This window comes from Lampetra planeri, chromosome 35 (genome assembly GCF_965212315.1).
Source record: "Lampetra planeri chromosome 35, kcLamPlan1.2.h2, whole genome shotgun sequence".
In the NCBI taxonomy this organism is placed as follows: Eukaryota; Metazoa; Chordata; class Hyperoartia; order Petromyzontiformes; family Petromyzontidae; genus Lampetra; species Lampetra planeri.
In genome coordinates, this window is record NC_136141.1 from 7,525,006 (window position 1) to 7,540,049 (window position 15,044).

The following is a 15,044-nucleotide window of genomic DNA, read 5'->3' on the forward strand; positions in this document are numbered from 1 at the left end:
GCTTATAATCAATCTGTTGCGACCCCGCCAAATTACAGCAGCCAGGAGTACAAATTCGCCGGCTTGAAAAATCGGTGCGGCATTCACCGATAAGTTACTGCTTCCGATTGGATTTGTAATTTCGGTCCGTAACCACGGGTTAATCAGCAGTGGCGATGTTACGACACAAAGCGTCCGCTTTGCTTCATTATGTCATCCCCCCAGCCGCACCGCGACACGAGACTGACTCTTGCACAATTACCGCACCCCCGTTCCTCGTAATTGAGATGCAACGCATCTCAGAGAGCGATGGTGAAACTCAGCTCTCGCGTGAAGATGCTTCAGTGCAGGATCGCGGGATTGTGAAGAGACGGCGAGCGCTTGAGATAGCCTCGATCATTTACGGATGAATGTTCGATCGTGATGGTGGTCGTGATGTTGAGCATGATGATAATGGTGATGTTGATTTTGATGTACGTATGTTAAACATCTTTCGCACCGCATGTGGCCAACCGTGCTAATCGAAGGTGTGATGGCGATGGTGATGATGACGGTGCCGAGATGTGAACGAACTCGTCTGCGATACAGGAGGGTTCTCGGTTTAGTTACTGACCCTGACACCTGTGTATTTGAAGCTTGCATGTTCTCTCCGTGGTCGCGTGGATATTCATCCGGGCACTCCGCATTATAAATATGCGTTTAGTATTTGGCTGCTATAAAAAGATAAAATCCACATGATAAGCCAATTTCGTTGAGCTACTGTTTGTGGCCAGGTCACTTCTGAAAAATAGCTATATAGCTCAGTGGGCCTTACCTGGTAAAAAAAAATACAATTATATCGTTTTTAGTTTTAATCGAGAAGTGGTTTGACCAAGGTCGATAATGAATAAGTGAACTGACTGAATTCATGATTGCTGAAGTCCGGTGTTGCTTGATTGCGCTCGGTGAAAGATTATTCTTCTGCAAGATCACGATGATTATGGTTATGTTGATGATGATGGTAGTGTCGCTGATGATACTGATGATGATTATGATGCTGGTGATGGCAATATAATGATGAAAGTGATGTTATTGGTGATAACGATCATGATATGATGGTGTTAATGGTGATGATAAAGGTGGTGCTAATGATGTTGATGGTTACAATGAATCTTCGATCATCATGATGATGCTAGTGATGTTGATCATGATGATGATGTTGATTATGATGATTGTGATGGAGATAACAATGATGATGACGGTGCCTTTGTGTATGTGCAGCCACCTTGGGCACAAACCGCTTCTGCTTGGATGAGCTCGTGAGCAGGGATGAGGCAAATCCTCCTGTTCTGCTGCGGTGTATTCTGGATAGGGTTAACGAGGTGAGCCATAAACATCACTTGCACCACATTTAAAGGTCATATTTTTTTTTGCACAGCACAAAATGGCAAAATGCATTTTTCAAAAATATGCAACCATTTGGAACATAATCACGATGTCTGTGCAACTATGCTGTGTGTAATGATACGGGGTCATAGATGTATTTTCCTCGCCGATGAATACGGCTGCATGTTTTTTCTTTTGCAATGCGAACTGGCGACCTGGAGGTGATCTGGATATTCAGGTTACGTGCCAACGATTTAAGACTTTTAGGAAACTCGTGTGACAATAATAATAGGGTCACATTTGGTATGCGTGCCAATCTTGTAGCGCAAGGCTGTAGCGAAGGCGCCGCTATGTTCCGGTTAGGGGGCGACGTTGCAATGTGGCTTTTACCCCAATTCAGTGACTTACGAGCAATTTTAATTTCGTAACTGAACGGTTGTGCATTTTCCGCACGATACAGAGGTTAATACTGTGGTAATATCACCACAATCATGCGCCGTATGCTCCACAGCAGACCGTAAAAATACCATGACATATTTTTTTAAGAATACAAATGGGCCATATGTGCCGGTGTCATGGTTAAAATGTTGTGTCTTTATGCTGAAATGTACTTACATTGCTCAAGATAAATATTGAGACCGCACAGAAATACTGCGGTGGTTGTTGTATCATGCTTCCTTGGTTAGTTTTCTGCCTTATCTGCTTCGCAGCACCAAACCAGATCTGGGTCAATACTGCCTAACATTAGTGCTCAATGCTACCAACAACAACATCAACAACACGTGCTGTGCATTGACCAATTTGGGTGAAGAAACATGACTTTACCGAAAGAACCAAATAATAATTCTTGCAGTCACGAAAGCTCCAAAATTAAGATTGAACCACTTCTACGGGGAAGTTCTGAGTTTGCCTTTTTCTCTCTCTCTGGGTTTTTTGTTCTCTCTCTCTGCCTGTATATTTGGTGTGATTTTTTCTGTCTACACTCGTTTTTTTGTCGTTCTTGTGTTCTGCTCTGTCTGTGTGTCTCCGTTCCTCTTGTTTTTATGTTTTGTCTTTCTTTGGAATTTTCACACTTAAATTCGAACTTAGCAATCTTTGAAATACGTAATCGACCAGGCTATGCGTTAATTGTGTGTTGACCGACTCTCTGTGTCGTTTTACATAACATTTCGATACTTTGCTAGGTTGTTTAATTTAGTGTGTTATTTCTCCCTCTAAGCCTGCGTACTTTACTACGCGTCTCTTCGTACTCATTGACATGTACATTTTTTCTCTAACCCCTCCCTCTCTCTGCCTCCGCCCCCCTCTGTCTATTTAAGGCCACCCCACAGAGACGATCACCCCTCTCTGTACCTGTGTTGCTCTCTCTGTGTATCTTGGTGATATCTGTCTGCTTATATGTCTGTCTGTGGTTTTCTGGTTAGATTTTGTGTCGCCATTTCATTATACCTGATGATGATTGCTTGTGTTGCAATCGAAACGTCGTATGCTATTATTTAATTTATTATTTTATCTTTATACGTGACTTTACCGAAAGAACCAAAGAATAAAACATGTGTTGTGTAGAGGATTGACCCCCCTCCCCCGACCCATAATCTGCCATTGACAGGACCATGTGAACGTGCACTCATTAGAATAACGTGCTTCCACAGCCTGAGCACTTTATCACTGCAAACCGTTCAGCCAACAGGCACACGCATGATCTGCTCTAATTGATCAATACCGCTGCTGTCAGTTGAGGACTCCATCATGGATGGGTTCACTAAAAGTCAGAGAGCTTCTTTAACTTGATCGTTTGAAATAAGCGTTTTTTTATCGATTAGCCCTGCACCCTTATATTTTTAAAAACGCTTCGCGTTCTGTTGCACATTTTTTGCACTATAAGCTTGTAAACCGCAACTGATGTGACAACGCCCAAGGCGGTGTGGATCACGTGACGAATGATATCACTTCACGGTCACAAAACCATGGGGGAAAATAAGTGCAGATGGCTACAGCTAGATGATTAAATGATGCACAGTATTTACTCATGCTAGATGCTGCTACCCACTGGTTAAATGTATTTAATATGTTGTTCATGACAGCCCATGAAATCAGTAAAGAAAAACATTAGTGATGTGGTTATTATTGATGCCCCCAAGCAATATCTCAAAATACAAGCATAAATGTGTTTTTTTCGATTGGGTTTTATGTATACAGTGGATACATGCACATCCCTTTGTCAATTCACTGCTGGGTGATGGTCTTCACACATGGCTTCTGGGGATAATATGACCATAATTGGAAAAAAGAAATAGCCTTTACCCCTTCTGGCAATAATACAGGCGTTAAGATGTTCAAACACCAAATAGACACCGATTGCAATATTCCCATAGAAATGAGACCACACCTCACCACGGTGGTCGATGTGGATTAGGCTGAAGGTGGGCGAACGTAAGTTGTAGCTCCATTGCCCTTAGTTGGGCCACCACTTAGCCCCACTGCCTATAGCAACTCTGCTGTGTGGTCACCCATCTAAGCTTATTAAAATCAATCTCGCAAAAACAAAAACGGCTCTATGCTGAATTTGTCATAACAAATTCCGATCTTACAGCCTGCTGTGTGGTCGCCCATTCAAGCGCCGCACGGACTCAACTCTGCTTCGTCTCTGAGATCCGAGAGTTCTGTTGCATTCTGGGTGTGTTTTCCACGTTTTTATTTGCGAGGTCCAAATATTCGCATGGTAAATTTTTCAATGTCGTACTTGTACCACGATTACTATGTCGACACACAATAGACTTGTGACTGAAAGGACTCATACCCGATTCCAAACACTGTATTCAACGTTCAATCGATGGATTCAGTGCCGTATATGAGTAAAGGGCTCCAGGATTGGTTCCTTTTCAACCCAGATAACTTGGTGGACTGGTTGCAAAACTGTTTGCAGGCTGTGTCCGATCAACCAGCCTATTACGATCAATCTAGCAACGTAAAAAAGGTATCATGCTGAATTTTCTTCATAATTTCTTGACCACAGTGGGTTGCTGCCTTGTCACCAATGCCATGCTGTGTGGCCGAATAACACCACTCGCTTGACCTCCCTGCGGAATAGGATTTTTGTTATAACAGGCGGTGGAAATAAAATGCAGGAAAAGATTGTCCGACTGACAGCGGCTACAAAAAACACTCAATCGGCACACATCGTGTCAGACTAAGCTCTGTTTTCTCTCCGTGAACTTAAGATTGTCTCGGATAATAATACTGCAGATGAACGATTTAACGTAACTTTTGTAGTTATTTTAAGCGATAGAGTGCTACATGGTCAGTTATGAGTCACCTGAGCTCATCATCCTTCTGGGGTCGATACAATTTCTATCACGTAAAAAAAAGTCAACAATGGTTATCTATGGATATACTCGCACTCTCGCCCCCACCCCCAATGGATGTACCGCACTCTCCGCCCCCCACCATAGGAATGTGGAATGTCCACCACTGGCTCAGGTATCTGAACACGACATGAGCCACTTTCTCAATTCCTGCTTGAGCAGGAAATCACTTATAGCTCAGTGGGCCTTACCTGGTAAAATGCACATACATACTTTGCCTTGCAAACGTAATCGATCAAAGTCGACAGAGAGGATTTAATTCTGTGATAGCAGCTATCCCCATCCGATCTATTCGGGTTGGAATTGTGGTCCGATTAAGCCTATGTGATATGGTCTCAAGCAATAAAGACCCGAATAATTCACGCTTATTGTATTAACTAGCTTTACTACCCGGCTTCGCCCGGGACTTGCATTCACCACGCCCAGCCGCCTTTGTCTCCCCAGTGGCGATGTTTACACACCACACCAGTTACTCGTTTGATGCTGAGTCGACCTAGGGGAGGCCCAGGACCGGTTCAAATAATCGTCATCGGTGGTGGCCGTGAGCAGGAATCAAACTCGGGTCGCCGGGATCGTAGGGCAGCGAGCTAACCACTACACACAACTTTCAGGGTGCGTACGGCAGTAAACGACTGAAATAATAAACTAATGCTGCGCGAAGAACGCCTTAGACCTGCAACACATTTGTATTTCACTTTACCCGCGATCAGCAGGCACACTCCGTTATGCTTCCGCACACGGGTCATATGACAGATGTGACGTCACAGCTCACTTGTCCTGCAAAATATATGCATTATTGCGCCCCTCCCCCCCCCCCCAAAATACAAAAGTGTCATTTTATAATTTTTGCATAGTGTAAAGTCTGGAAAGTACCCACATGGCAAATTTCAAGTTTGTTGCATCTCGGGAAGTACGCTAAACATTTTGAACAGACACACATAATCACAAATTTCCCTTTTATATATACAATATAGATATCCCAAACGAGTTCATGACGAGTCGTGCACAAGCACATTTAACAACAAAGCTAAATACACTCGTCAACAACACTGCAATGACCATTGCCCTGAAACGTTGCCGATATTTTATTTTATTTTAAGGCCACAGTGTTGTTGAAGAGTGTGTTGCGTTTGTTTTGCTATTAATATTCCAGACATTTATCAGTTCTTTTTCATATTTTCTCAGCAGCTCTCCCGCGGTATTTATCACCTGATGACGATTGCTTGTGTTGAGATCGATATGTCGTGATATTTTTATTATTTTTTTATAATTTTTTCTATCTATTTGACTTTACCGAAAGACCCAAATAATATTTATCAGTTGTTTGGTGGTTTGCAAAATTTATATTTGGAACCTTGGATACAAAGACAATGAGCACACACCGCTCATAGAACCGGCACACCAGCGAGTGTACGTGTGGCACAGAGTTGAATCGTATCCTTCGTCTCGTCTCCTATCCAACCTTTCACGGTCTTTCTCCAATATTCTGCACAAGCCACCGCTTCTGGTGTTTGGCATTACCAAATCTTGAGGAGTAGCATTGTGGTGCTACGAGGCATCTCAGGAGATGATCCGTGTGGTTTACTTCTCCTAACAAGCACACGGTTCAGATGTGCAGAAGCTACCCCTCCCATGATTTCACGAGAGAGTTGCATCTGCCGAGACCAACTCTCTTCAATCTGTTTCGGCTCCGCCACGTTAGCCATTTAGAATTGGAGCCCAGATGCGAGCTCCTCACTGCGGGGGGGGGGGGTGATTCATCGCCGCCTCCATTCAGCAGCAGCTTTTTCAGAGTCGAATGCGAGTCCGTGACCCGGCGTGACCCCCTGCTGGAACCGCAGGCTTCCCAATAACAACGCCGAGGCACGGTGGTTCGCGCAGCCGACTCGCCCGGCTTTCCGTTCAGCCCATCGCAGCGATCACGTCCGCTACCACAGTGCAGACTTGGGCGAACGGGTTAATGGCGCGCCTCTGCCGCCGTTAATTCATGAATTTATAAACGCGTGTTCTTCGAGTGATTAGATCACGAAAGTGGATGAAATAAACCGGGGTAAGTTTTTTTCAGCCGGTGAAGCCTGCCGTTTGCACAGCAGATGATTTTAATCGTTTACAAATTTAACGACCCCCCCCCCCCCAAATGCAGACGATGGCAATCGTAAAGGCAATAAAGAAGGGATCACTGCAAAATAAATGAACTGTAACTTATCTTACACCATCTTTCCCATTTATGAATCGTCGACCTGTCTCTGTACGCCATTAAGTTTTGTGTACATTGCCGGCCGTGCTTACATTGTGCGTGTGTTATCGCTTCTTAAAATGCACTATTGTAATATCCCACCCCCATCCTGGCCAGTGGCTGGGATAGACGATTAAATATGAGGAGTTTCTCTAGCCCTGCAACTGCCGCGTCAGTATATATATGTTTGGAACATTCCATGTCACATTTCCCTTGACGTATAAACCGTATTGCTTGCTTGGCTTCGGTGCATTTTCCCCGAATTTACCCCTCTCTATTAAACAACACTGCCTTGAAAGAAATAAAATATAAAATTAATCGGCAACTTTTCGGGTAATTTGCTCTTCTTCATAGCACAAGAAGGGCTATTGCCTGAAACTTGACTGATGATTTCCCCCCATCCCCTTTTTAAGGCCACAGTGTTGCTGACACATTTTTGTTAATTGTGCTTGTGCATCACTGCCAACGCAGCATCACCAACTTTCTATACATATACACAATATATATTATGGTTCTGAATAATTTCACATATTCTCATTACTATTTTTATTTTACCAGGTTAGGCCTAATGAGCTATATATTTTTCAGAAGCGACCTAGCCACAAATGACAGCTCAACGAAGTGACTTATCACGTGAACATTTTTAGCGGCCAAATACTCCAAACGCACATTTCTATAAAATACGGAGGGAAAAACCGGAGGACGCGGAGAAAAATCCACGCGACCACGGTGAGAGAGACACGCAAATATACAGCAGCTGGCGTCAGGGTCGCGATCGAACCCACGACCTCCTGTATACCAGGCGAGGGAATTAACATCTCACCACCGCGGTGCCCAATTGCTAATCGGGTGTTTTCAAGTGACCTATACAAAGACGACACAACATGGATTGTCGTGATACATAATTTGAGTGCTTAGTTAATAGGATGAAATAACGCATTGTAATCAGGCATGCCCCCTCACGATAGACATTAATGCTCGCTTACAATGTGCAGCGGTGGTTGCTGAGTGGCGCTGCATCGGTTCGTGCCCTGCACCCAGTGACCTCAGTTAGATTCCCCTGACTATGGCGAATATCGGTGGTGGGTGATACCGGAGCAAGTCCTGGGGCCTCCCCTTTACCAATCTGCACTGACTGGCCAGTGTGATGAAGTTATGGACAAACGGCAATGGATTTATTCAACATATAGGCTTTTGCGACCAATACATATATTTTATTCTATATACTAACTAGCTTGTTAGCCAGTCCTAGGACGGAAGCTGTAATATGGCAGTGGTTGTTGCACGCAACTAAGTCATAAAACACTTGATAATTGTTTTTTTACCCTTTTATCTGGCAACAAAACTGACACCTTTTTTTTACAAGGAGTCATGTTTGCATAGACCACAATACCTGCAGTCATAATGCAAACAAAAAACATAACTCTGATAATGTATGCACTGTCCTTGAAGTTGATTGGTCCACACCCTAGACAGCTTTCCTGGCGTAATGTCACAGTAGCACTGTATTTAACGGACCTTCAATTACTTGAAATCCGCTGCTCTGATCCTGACTTATCTTCCGCTTTCGCTCGCTGGGGTTGAAAACAATTGGAGTTCGATACAATGTCTGCAAAGTGGCAGAGAAATGTTTATTGTAGCATGATTTGGAAGCGTAAAGTAGATTTTACCTTTTGTTGGACGTGCCGAAGAAACAAATAAAGGCACCAAATGCACCGCGATGCGGCGTAGAATTATTTATTGCCTTCACTTTCTATAAAGATACGTAAAATCGTAAGCGAAGTTTCGTAGCCGCTCGCGTTAGTCAAAAAAAGCAGACATACATGAATAATAATGAGGGGGGAGGGGCATGTCGAGTGACGTCACGCGCGGGACACACACAGCCTTTTGCTCGTTATATGAGCTGCTGTGTTGATGTCTTTATTAGCTTTACTTTGTATGACGAAAGGTGAAAATGAAAGGTTATTTGCGTCAACAAATTTCTGTTTCCGCTCTACCTTGTTCATACGGAATGACGTCACCCTTTCATGATTATTAATGAAGGGGGGCTGGTCCAGGTGTAGTGACGTCACGTGCGTTACACACTGACATTCTTGGGTAAATATAGTAGTCAATATGCCAGACACATTGTTCCCCCCCCCCCCCCAGCGGGCGTTCGATACACCACGTGGCAGTTAAAGTGCACCTAGCCTGTCACAAGCGCCTTGGGGACGTCACCGCCACTTAGTGTCGAATGGCGGTTGTTGTTGATGTGTGCGTGTGAAATAGTTTGCTGAAAAGGAGCTCTCTGCTCCTCATCATAAAATCCTCACGGAAGCTCCACGGGTTCCTGCTCTCAGTGGATTCATAATTTGTTTTGCGGGTCAGATGGCGATGTGTTGTTTCGTGCGGTTGTTGAGCGGTGTTGAGATTTTTCTCCAAGGCACCCGGCAGTGCTGAAGTGGTAATATACAACGGGCCACGTTTGTTCATCACGTGGAAACTTTATGCATCGCCTGTGTCAAGGTAGAGGAGGGTGTACGACATAGATTCTACTTAAGCGATCTGACCAATTCACTGTTACGATTAATCATTTACCCAAAAGTCAATTGTGAATCATAGTGTAATAAAAGACTTGACCACGATCTCTGGCTCAGTGTCCTTTATTCGGTCCGTACTGCGTTCCCACACGGCTGTCTCTCTTATTCTCTCTGTGCTGGTTCCGATGTCACTCCAGTCCACATCAGCAGCCCCGCTGCTGTTCTTGTCGCTCTTGCAGCCCCACAGCAGCTCCGCTGCTGTACTCTCACACAGCTCCCTTGGCTGTTCCTGCTGCAGCTCTGACAGCCTCTTGCTGTCTCGCCTTCTCGTCGCTCCTGCGACTCTTGGCAGCCACCCCGCTGCCCCTCACACACAGCCTTACTGCCTATCTCTATCTGCAGCTTTACACCTCCCAGTAGCTCCCTACTGTTCCCAGGGTTGGCTCCCGCTTCTGACGGTGCCCCCTCGGCTCGTACGCCCGCGTGGCCCCACACCTTTCCATTCACACCCCGACTGCCTTCTCCTTCCGGTTTACCCGCTTAAGGACCCCCTACCTTTCACCCACGTCACCTGGCTCCGCCTCCTCGTGACGTCACATCCGGAAGGTCGCTTTCGCCCGCATTACACCACCCTCCCCCATAGAAAAAACCCAGCCGACCTCGGCTGAACAACACCAAAGCGTAATGCGGTGAACCGACCTTCCCCCTTAAAGGACACTAAGCATGCAATATAACAACAAGAACAACACACAAGTAACATCGACGAACGTACGAAAGCATGCGATAAATACGACGGCAAGAACAAGAACAATAACAACATACAATCAACGAAACGTAAGCGATTTGGAACGAGTGCGGGTCGCCGGCCCGTCCCGGACGGTCTGCGGCCCACTTGTAGAACGGGGACGCGATGGAACACGAGAAATGACAGGGGGTAATTCCCCTGCTGCGATTGGAAGTCCACCGACATCTCGTGTCCCTGACGAATCAGTCTTGGTCGTATTCCGCGAATGCGCCTGCAGCGGGGTCGGAAGGGTCGCCGGGCTTGAAGGTACCGCAGCCCTGGCAGGCGCCCTCCGAACAGGCCCACTCCTCCCCCGCGGTGTCACGGTCGGCCTGTCTGGAACAGGTACGACAGGCGCTCTAGCAAGATCAATGGCCGCAGGCGGGGAAGAGTCAGAGTCAGCAGCAACAGACCCCGGCAAGGCAACATTGGGAGATGACGCATCACGTAGGGGAGCAACATATGGTTTCAACCGCGACGTATGAACAAACCAACGGCGAGAACCAAACTGAACGCGCGCTGACTGTGGATTGGGAACCTCAATGAGGCGCACAGGACCATGCCAAGGTTTGTGCAATTTAGGAGAGGTCCCCGGCCGCACCTGCGGGCAATGGAGCCAGGCCAGGTCTCCCACCTTCCAGGGGCACTCCCCCTCAGACCGCCGAGCATACCGCTCGTTCCGGGCCTGGGCTTTGGCCGTAGCCACGCGGGCGTTTTCCCGCGCCTCCGTAACCCGGTGAACCGTGTCCTGAATGTATTCAGGGAGTGGTTTACGAGGTCCCTTCACCCCAGTACCCAATTGCACATCCACCGGAGGCACGTTTTCCCGACCATACATAAGGTAAAACGGCGAATACCCTGTAGCCGCATGGGGCGTCATCCTGTACGCCGAAAGCACTCCGGGGATGTGCAGATCCCAATCCGATTGCTGTTCACTCACAGTATGGCAAAGCATGGCAGACAATGTCCTGTTCAGCCGCTCAACCATACCATCCGTCTGCGGATGGTATGGAGATGTCCGTATCTTCTTAGTCCCAAGGCCCGCGCACACTTCAGCCAATAATTTAGAAGAGAAATTTCGGCCCTGGTCCGTGAGGAGTCTCTCCGGCGCCCCCTTGTCCATAATGTACCCAAACAAAAAGGCGTCGGTGATGGCCGCGGCCGACTGATCGGGCAACGGCCAGGCCATCGGCCAACGGGAGAGATACTCAACCCCTACCAGCAAATATTTATTTCCCCTCGCCGATGGTGGGAAGGGTCCCAGTATGTCCAGTGCCACCAATTCATTGACTCGAGACACCTGAATCGACTGGAGAGGCGGCACGTAAGGATGTTTAGGCGGCTTACGCCGGGCGCATTCAGGGCACGCGCGCACGTGCCCTACGACATCTGTCGCCATGCCGTGCCAAAAATAATGACGTTGTAACGTCAACAAGGTCTTCTGCACCCCTAAATGCAATAGTGTGTCACAATGGAGAGTTCTAATCAACTCAAATCGCAAGGACGTTGGTACCACCACACGCCAGCTTTCCTGGAACCTTTCTTGCCACATAAGCAGACCATCTCGGAGAGCGGTTCGCGCCCCCACAGCCGAACTCGGACTCCCATTGTCCCTCATAGACCGCTTCCGCATGGACAACAACGACTCGTCCATCATCTGTTCCCGAATCCAGACAGACCGCGGCAGATTCAAAACCCCATCAGTCGGTCCCGGTTCCATCGGAGTATCCGACTTCCCGACGGCCAACGTAAGCGGCTGAGGGGGGTTCAGAATCGGCGAACACCTATGCGTCCCCGACGCACATTTACAAGGGGCGCGCCCTGGTAATCTGGAAAGTGCGTCAGCGTTCGCATGGCGCACTCCCTTCCGATGTTGAATTTGGAAGGAAAATTCCTGCAGCGTGTCCAACCAACGTGCCCACTGTCCCGATGGCTGGTCCATTTTAAGTGCATATTGCAAGGCCGCATGATCCGTACGCACAATAAAAGAACGACCGTAAAGGTACGGTCGAAATTGCCGTAGGAAAAAAACAACCGCCAAAAGTTCTCTACGAGTGACACAGTAGCGTGTTTCCGCAGGCGACAAGACTCGGCTACCATACACCACGACGCGCTCTACGCCCCCTTTAGACTGTGATAATACCGCCCCAATACCTGTGTCACTCGCGTCCGTATCAAGAATGAAAGGGCGATCAAAATCGGGATAATCCAATGTCGGGGCCGTAGCCAATAGATCACGCAGACTCCGAAAGGCCGCCTCTTCCGGCTCTCGCCAAACAAATTTCCGTCCTTTACCCGTAAGGAGATGCAAGGGCCTCACAATCGTCGCAAACCCCGGCACAAATCTTCGGTAATACGAGGCAAATCCCAAAAACCGCCGAACATCCCCCACAGAGGCCGGAGTCGGCCAATCCCGGACACACGCCGTCTTTTCCGGATCCGTGGACACCCCCTCTGCACTCACAATGTGCCCCAAATAACGGACGGACCGTTGCAGTAGGTGGCATTTCTTTGGTTTGAATTTCAAATTGGCAGAGCGCATCCTCGTGAACACTGTCTCCAGCCGCGTTAAATGTTCCTCAAATGTGCGGCTGAACACAATAATATCGTCCAAATATATAAGACACGTCTCCCACTGCAACCCCGTCAAAACGAGCTCCATCAATCTTTGAAATGTAGCAGGGGCCGCATTCAATCCCATCGGGAGGCAGTTGAATTGAAATAACCCCTGCGGCGTACGGAATGCGGTTTTCTCCCGTGAGGACTCGTCAAGGGGAAGCTGCCAAAATCCCGAAGAGAGGTCCAGTGTGGAAAAGAACTTAGCCCCCGACAATGCGTCAAGGGAGTCGTCCATACGCGGCAGGGGGTACGCATCTGCCACCGATATCTTATTCAATTTCCGGAAATCGACACAAAATCGCAAGTTGCCATCCTTTTTCTTAACCAAGACCACAGGAGCGCCCCATGGGCTGTTAGATGGCGATATAATGTCCGCAGCCAACATGTCTTCCACCGCCCCCCGAACGTGTTCTCGCTCCGCTGGACTCATCCGATGCGAATTTAACCGAATAGGGGCAGCGTCGCCCGTCTCAATGTGATGGGAAAGCAACGATGTGCGTCCCAAATCCAAATCGTCGGAGCTGAACACATCCGAATACGTCAGCAACAATTTACGCAGCGCATCACGTTGCCCCACGGACAGGGAAGAATTTTCGTCACATAAGGTAGCGATCCAACGATTATCCGAACCCCTTGGCTCGGAAACACCAGCGACCACTCCCCGGCGATGCGGACAATCGTGCGTCGCAAACGCCGTAGTGGCATGTGCCACAACCGTACCGGCCGGAACACGGATGTTTTCCACCCCCGCATTAAGCACCTGTAAAACCGGTAATTGATCCGGCCGGACGATGGTCTATGCCCCAACTAACGCCAATCCCGTTGTTATCGTGGCGGATGGTGACAACAAGACCCCTAATGCTCCTGGCCGATTGGGCAGGGGCTTCCGATACCGCAAGGGTATAAGCATCTGTGAACCAGGTGGGATGTCCACAGATGCGACGGACAGCGCCTGCACCTGTACGGCCGAAGCAGGTCGCCCCCAGGGCGACGGCAGAAACGAGATTCGACGGCCCCCCGGCAATTCAATACAATTCTCATTGATTTTAATCAAAATGGGCATCTTAGCCAAAAAATCCGTGCCTAGTAAGCAAGGAACCGCCAAAGATCTCGATATTAACACAACGCCCGAAGCCGACACATCCCCTATAGATATCTTAGCATCCACCTGGCCCACGATACCCATACTACCCCCGTTCGCAGCGACGCAAGACCCATAAACCGGACGCACAGCCCCCGGCGGAATGCCCAACAGATGGAAAATGACATCCGATATAATAGTCGCAGACGCTCCCGAGTCGACCAAAATGCGCACGTCCACACCTTGTATGGACCCCGGTACAGTGGACGAACCCGTAGCGGCCGCGACAACTCTCCGTGCCAATTTGCGCCACTGCGTAACTGAATGAAAAGGCCCCGTCGATGGCCTTTCTTTAACAACAACAATAGGATCGCGCAACAAAGGTGGTGGGTGAGGTGTAAAGCCTTGCCGAGTGTCTGGTGCGTGCCGACATGCCTGTTTCGGAGGTTCCTTGGTCGGCTTGTCCGGTGTTGTGTGCTCCTGCTGCGGCGGACCCGGGAAGCGGGCCCAGCAATCTTTGGCGTAATGGCCCCTACGGCCGCAGCGGAAGCAATCGGCCTCGTTGCGCCGAAGCGCAGGTCTTGCATCCCGGCGGCCCCGTCCCGATGGCGTAGCGCGCGGCCCCGGCCTTCCGCGTCCCGACCATGGAGAGGAGGCAGCCGTCAGCTCCTGTGGACCCCGCTCATCCGGCACATAGATCGCCCTTGTGGGGTCCCACCCCATCGCGCCTCCTTCCTTGACGGGCCCACCGGTCCATGCCGCCACTTGCTTCCAGCGACGGAGATTAAACTGCGCATCCAGACACTTTGCTGCCGCCCGGGACGTGAGCTTCTCATGCCCACACACCGGCATGGGGATCCCCAGATCCCGAGACAGCTCCAGCATTTTTCCCAATATGAGAGGCTCGAGCAGATCCTGTGGCGTGTCAGGATATGCTGCCATGGCCAGCTCCAACACCGCACCCCTGAACGCCACGGGCGATTCTTCGGGTGCTCGTTGTCGTTGAGCGAATCGCCGATGCGCGTCGTCAGGTGGCTCATAGGCGTCGGCCATTTCCTCAAAAACTCCACATAAAGTCTTCTTCTTATCGGCCGTT

At 48.6% G+C, this 15,044-nt stretch overlaps 1 protein-coding gene across 4 annotated transcripts in view; it reads left to right on the forward strand.

Annotated features, from left to right (window-relative positions):
* LOC144730355 (phosphoinositide 3-kinase regulatory subunit 5-like) overlaps nucleotides 1–15,044 on the forward strand; it is an 82,702-nt gene that overhangs the window by 25,316 nt on the left and 42,342 nt on the right. For all 4 annotated transcript variants that reach the window (XM_078611117.1, XM_078611115.1, XM_078611114.1 and 1 more), the window contains exon 3: nucleotides 1,240–1,340. In XM_078611117.1, coding sequence (XP_078467243.1) covers nucleotides 1,240–1,340 — 101 coding nt within the window. The remainder of the gene's footprint in view (nucleotides 1–1,239; nucleotides 1,341–15,044) is intronic.